At 63.8% G+C, this 5,981-nt stretch overlaps 1 protein-coding gene across 1 annotated transcript in view; it reads left to right on the top strand.

Moving 5' to 3' along the window:
* The first annotated feature begins 2,370 nt into the window (after window positions 1-2,370).
* Window positions 2,371-5,981, top strand: part of LOC120871864 (leukocyte immunoglobulin-like receptor subfamily A member 6) — a 57,067-nt gene continuing 53,456 nt past the window's right edge. Inside the window, exons 1-4 of the mRNA XM_040251851.1 lie at window positions 2,371-2,650; window positions 2,781-3,083; window positions 3,302-3,598; window positions 3,824-4,126. Coding sequence (XP_040107785.1) covers window positions 2,557-2,650; window positions 2,781-3,083; window positions 3,302-3,598; window positions 3,824-4,126 — 997 coding nt within the window. The 5' untranslated portion in view covers window positions 2,371-2,556. The remainder of the gene's footprint in view (window positions 2,651-2,780; window positions 3,084-3,301; window positions 3,599-3,823; window positions 4,127-5,981) is intronic.

The following is a 5,981-nucleotide window of genomic DNA, read 5'->3' as shown; positions in this document are numbered from 1 at the left end:
CCCAGACCCAAGTGATGGGGAAGGTTCGGTCCTGGACGCGGGCTGGGTGTGGGGTGCGTGCAGACTGAGCCGGGCTGGCCTGGAGGAGAGGGTAGGGTTGTCTGAGATTACTTCAGAGCGAGGAGAGGGCTTGCACTCAGATGTAATATTGGGGGGTTCAGGGTGGGGGGAGGTTGGGAAATCATGGGAAGACACCCGCCCACCCCACGGCTCCTCGAGGGCTCCGGGACTGCAGCCCGTGAGGAAACTGCCAGGCGGGCATCTTCTCACTAGAGCTTCTCTTCCAGCGCTCTGTCTGGCCCAGACGGCCCGCACCCAGCAGGGTGAGTCTCCCCCAAATCCCCGTCTCCCCAAGACAGACCTTGATGAGAGCGGAGCGGACCCAGGGGCCTGGGGGCCCTGGCTTGTACCCCGAGCTGCTAACAGCCCCAGTGCGGGACCCTGGCCGGGTCTCCCCTGTCCACCCTCTGCTCTTGATGACCCCACAGGGATGATCCGACCCTCAGGACCAGGCTGAGCCCGCCAGCTAGCACCCCCCATGAGCTCAGACCGCCCCCCTGCAGCCCCGTGCAGAGAACAGTGCTCGCCCCGGGCAGGGGAGGACGCCGAGGACCAGCCCGGCCGTCTCCTCCAGCCTCCCCTGCACACTCCCCGGTGAGGCTGCCCGGCTCCTCCAGCCTCCCCTGCACACTCCCCCGTGAAGCTGGCTGCTCACTGGGTTTTTTTTCACTTTCTGAATCTCGCTGCCCAGCCCGGCCCTCCCCACCGTGACTCCTGCGCCCTGCCCCTCAGCCCGGGGACCGTCCTCCATGTCTGCTCTCAGCTCAGGAACCCCCTCCCTCTGACCCCCGGGGGGAGCTCGGCCTCCCGCTGCCCCCCTCCCCGAGATTCCCACGCTCAACCCGAGGGCGCACGTCACCGCCCATACCCGTGGGTTTGCACAAGTGTCTGTGAACGTCTGTCGTCCCTCTGGACTGTCAGCCCCAAGGGGGCAGGCGCCGGGGTGTTTCCCGTATTTGTGGATCCAGAGGCACATGGAGGCCTCAGTAAACGGATGGAGGGGACCTAGATGCAGTGGAAAGAAGGAGGGAGGGGGTGAGGGGTGAGGGGTGAGGGGTGAGGGGTGAGGGAGTGAGTGAGGGGTGAGGGAGTGAGTGAGGGGTGAGGGAGTGAGTGAGGGGTGAGTGAGGGAGTGAGGGGTGAGCTCTGCCGGCCCCTGCCTCTGTGGGGACTTTGCTAACTGAGGCCAACTTCCTGCTTCAGGGCTGCAAGCCCTCACCGACCCCGCAAACCCCCCACCGCGCCCCTGCCTAGTTGAGACACGTGGGGTTCCCAGAAGCCTCAGTGACAAGGACACGGAAATATACTGGGATGGAGGAAGAGAATCCTGAGAAAACCCAGGGATGGTCTCTGCAGACTCACCCTGGACACAGCGACCCTCACCTGCAAGGGAATGCGGGACCAGACCTGTGCTCCAACTCCTCCACAAACACACACACACACTCATGTGCACACATGTGCACACACCCACCCACATATACACATGCACACACACTCATGCACAGACACGCACACACATACACACACATACCTGCCCACATACACACACACACCAAACATATATACCTGCACACACACACCCGCATACGCACACACATATATACACCCACACAGACACACCTGCACATACACCTACCCCCGACACACAATCTCTCCCAGCACAGGCAGCGGCCCTTCCCTTCAGACCCAGCGAAGGTCACTCCGCATGACTCAGAGCCCTGCTTTCCTCGTCCAGGAGCGACACGGGCATCCCCTCTATGTCACCCTGCCCCTCTCTCTGGAGTGGCCGTGGGCAGGGAGGGAGCCGCCCCTGGCTTCTCTGTCACCTCCGTGTCATCCTGAGCAAGCTGTAACCGAGCCTCAGGGTCCTTACGTCAGTGGGGAGGCTAACCGCAGTGGCGGGGATTCAGCTGCCCCTGGGAAAGGCGGGGGGTGGGGCTGTCCACTGCGGGGACGATGGGGGCGTCCCAAACTGGATGGGGCCAGGGCTGTACAACATTGCAAGTTTCCAACAAGAAAAAGAAATGAGAGAGTGAATTGCGCTGTGTGGTGATTCTCCACTGCTGCTGCGGCTGCTAAGTTGCTTCAGTCGTGTTCGACTCTGTGCGACCCCATAGATGGCAGCCCACCAGGCGCCCCCATCCCTGGGACTTTCCAGGCAAGAGAACCAGAGTGGGGTGCCATTGCCTTCTCCGGATTCTCCAAAATGCGAGAATTGTGTTATGTGGTGATTTTCCACTAAGATGAGAGCCAAGGCCTGGGGTCAGGGGTCGCCTGGTGAGCCCGCCTCTGATTTCCCTTCCAGGGACCCTTCCCAAACCTACCATCTGGGCTGAGCCGGGCTCTGTGGTCCCCTGGGGGAGCCCCGTGACCATTTGGTGCCGGGGTACCCTGGGGGCCCAGGAGTTCCATCTGGATAAAGAGGGAACCTCAGTCCCCTGGGACAGACAGAAACCCCCCGGGTCTGGGGACAAGGCCAGGTTCTCCATCCAACACATGGGACAGGTCCACGCAGGGAGATATCGGTGCTACTACGGAACCCCCACTGGCTGGTCAGAGCGCAGTGACCGCCTGGAGCTGGTGGTGACAGGTGAGGGACTCTCGGGGGCCTCGGGCTCTGCCCTCGGGAGGGGTCTGCTCTCAGGGGCTGTCCCTCTCTCAGCCCAGCCCTGGGAGGGAGGGGGGAGCCCCACGGATCCAGCTGCGTCCTTCTCTCCTAGGATCCTACGGCAAACCCAGCCTCTCAGCCCTGCCGAGCCCTGTGGTGACCTCGGGAGGGAACGTGACCCTCCAGTGTGGCTCCCGTCAGGGATTTAACAGATTCCTTCTGACCAAGGAAGGAGAAGACAAGGCCTCTTGGACCCTGGATGGAGAGCAACACCCCGATGGGCAGACCCAGGCCCTGTTCCCCGTGGGCCCTGTGACCCCTGGGCACGGGTGGACATTCAGATGCTACGGCTTTTACAGGGACAGCCCCCGGGTGTGGTCGGCCCCCAGCGACCCCCTGGAGCTCCTGGTCTCAGGTGAGGAAGTCCCGTCCTGACCCCATGCATTTGTGCAGACAAGACAACGTACTGGGGTCTCTGCTCCCAGGGGAGCCCCTGCGAGAGGGTGGGGAGAGCAGCGTGGGGCTCACAGGACAGACACACAGACTGAGAGACAGGGAGGCCTGGGGCCGGGCCGGGAGAGGGGGGTCCACGAGGGAAGCGGTCCCTACAACCCAGGGCGTGTCTCTCCCCAGGGCTGTCTGGGAAGCCCTCCCTCCGGACCCCGCAGGGCCCTGTCATCACCTCTGGACAGAACCTGACCCTCCAGTGTCGCTCTGACGTCGGCTACGCCAGATTCGCTCTGTCCAAGGAGGGGGGACAGGACCTCCCCCAGCGCCCTGCCCGGAGGCCCCAGGGAGGGCTCTCTCAGGCCGACTTCCCCCTGGGACCTGTGGGCACTGTCCACGGGGGTCGGTACAGATGCTACGGTGGACACAGCCTCTCCTCCGAGTGGTCGGCCCCCAGCGACCCCCTGGAGCTGCTGGTGACAGGTGAGGGGACAGCGGGTCAGTCAGGGACCAGACTCTTCACAGGCCCCACCGGGGAGCCCCAGGGGTGATGCTGGGACCAGGGGGAGGGGTCCCAGGGAGGGACAGAGAGACAAGGTGGGGGAGGGGAGAGACTCGGAGAAACAGAGACAGCACTGAGGGGCCAGAGAGGCCTGTGGAGTCTCGCTCAGAACCTGCCTGGCACCCGCACCCCCTTCCCCTCTGCAGGATGGCTCAGAGACAGCCCCTCCCTCTCGGTTCGGCCCGGCCCTGTGGTGGCCCCGGGGGAGAATGTGACCCTGCTGTGTCAGTCAGGAGACAGGACGGACACTTTCCTTCTGTCCAAGGAGGGGGCAGCCCATCGCCCCCTGCGTCTGCGCTCCCAGGACCAAGACGGGCGGTACCAGGCCGAGTTCTCCTTGAGCCCTGTGACCTCAGCCCACGGGGGCACCTACAGGTGCTACCGCTCACTCAGCACAGACCCCTACCTGCTGTCCCAGCCCAGTGAGCCCCTGGCGCTCGTGGTCTCAGGTGAGGCCCAGTCTGTCCTGACTCAGCAGCTCCGGGCTCTGTGCCCTGGGAGGCCCTGGCCCTCGTGGTCTCAGGTAAGGCCCAGTGGTCCTCTCTGAAGGAGCCCCCCTTTCTAGGGTGGGAGTTGGGGGGCTCCACAGAGAGTCAAGGAGGGTCACGCAGATGGGGACCCAGGCTTCAGAGGGACGGAGGGAAACACTCCCCCACGCCCTTTCCCACATCCTGTCACCAGACTTCTTCGGGGTAGGGGGAGAAGGCAGAGAGCCAGGAGCAGCCGCGGGGCTGTTTCAGAGACGCGCTGAGCAGAGTGGGTTCCAGGTAGCTGCAGCCCCTCCCCAGCCACAGGGGTCATCCAGAATCCTCTGGGGACACCAGCCCCCTGACAGGGGCTAAACGTAACAGCTCCTGAAACAAGGGGGTCTCTGTAAAGTGTTTGGACACCTGGCCCCAGGCCTGCCCCTGGGTCCTTGGCTGATCTGATGAGACTCTGCTTCCAGTATCAGCTCACCTGGTGTCCTGGGGGCAGTCTGGAAGTTGGGCAGAGAAGCGGGGCAATTGCAGCCTCCAGGGGCTCTGAGGCTGATGGATGAAGGGTCAGGGTCAGGGGTGGGAGATGCTGGGGCCCAGCCTGGTGTGGGGAGCAGCAGGGTTGAGGAGGGGAGAAGCAGCCCCACCCTCACCCCCTTCCTGATTCCGCAGGAGGTTCAGAGGATCAGCCCGCCCCTCAGTGGAGTCAGGAACTGCAGAGAGGGGAGCAGGCTCTTGGGGAGGTGGCAGGTCCAGGGCGGAGCAGGGCTGAATATGCCCTGGTTCAGGCGCCTCTGGAGACTCTGATGTGGACTCCCTCACCCTCACCACACCCCCGCGCAGATCTTAGGTTTCCTCAGTTCTGAGCTGGGTGTGACCCCCATCGGGCGAGGAGCACAGAGACCCCCAAGGAGGTGACTGTGGGGCCTGTCCCCTCTGCTGCAGCATGGCAGGGGGAGGACCCAGAGGCCCCTCCACTAGCCCACCCCTCCCCCGCCCCTGCTGATGTGGGGGAGGGGAGGGGACAAGGGAGGGTCCTCAGCTCCAGCTGAGATCCTGGGACAGCCCCCCGCAGGAGAGGGGCCCCCAGAGCAGGAAGATGGTGTCCTCCTGGGGGCCAGCTCAGGAGGAGCTCGGGGCGCCCACAGCCCTGGTTCCAGTCCCGGCTCTGCCTCGTCCAGGCTGGGTCACCAGGGCCTGTGATCTCCCCCTCTGGGCCTCAGGCTCCTCGTCTGTAAACGGGTGGGATGGGCTGGAGATGGACGCACAGACCCCAGCACGAGTGCTCACACAGCAGGTGCCAGTTAAGTGGCACCCCTGGCTCACTCGGGCGTCTCTGGTGCCCCAGGCCTCACGTGGTACCTGAGTGTCCTCATCGGGGTCTCGGCGACCTTCATCTTGCTGCTCCTCGTCCTCCTCTTCCTCTTCCTCCGACACCGGGGTCAGGACAGACGCAGGAAGTCAGGTGAGTAGGGAACGGGGTGACTGGGTCCCTGGAGGCCGGGGTCTTCGGGCTCCACTCAAAGGAAAACCTAACAGATGGGAAGGTCAGCTTAGAAAACATCGTCCAGAGCCTGATACTCGAAAACTTAGAAAGGAAACACCAACTGTCAGCTCACATGCACTCATTTAAGCCATTTCCCTCCTTCTCGGCGTCACGAACACGAAACACGCACCACAAGCCCAGGCTGCCTTCTCTCCTCCTGAATCCCACGTGGAGGGCGGGGGTCACCACATCCCCAGGGCCGAGCCTCTGTCCCTCTGAGGCTCTCAGAACCCCACCCAGCGGTGCCCCTGCTCAGAAGGCTGGGGGACCACACAGCACCCC

The sequence above is a fragment of the Oryx dammah genome, unplaced genomic scaffold (assembly GCF_014754425.2).
Source record: "Oryx dammah isolate SB20612 unplaced genomic scaffold, SCBI_Odam_1.1 HiC_scaffold_13, whole genome shotgun sequence".
Classification (NCBI taxonomy): domain Eukaryota; kingdom Metazoa; phylum Chordata; class Mammalia; order Artiodactyla; family Bovidae; genus Oryx; species Oryx dammah.
This window is presented reverse-complemented; position numbering and strand designations above follow the sequence as displayed.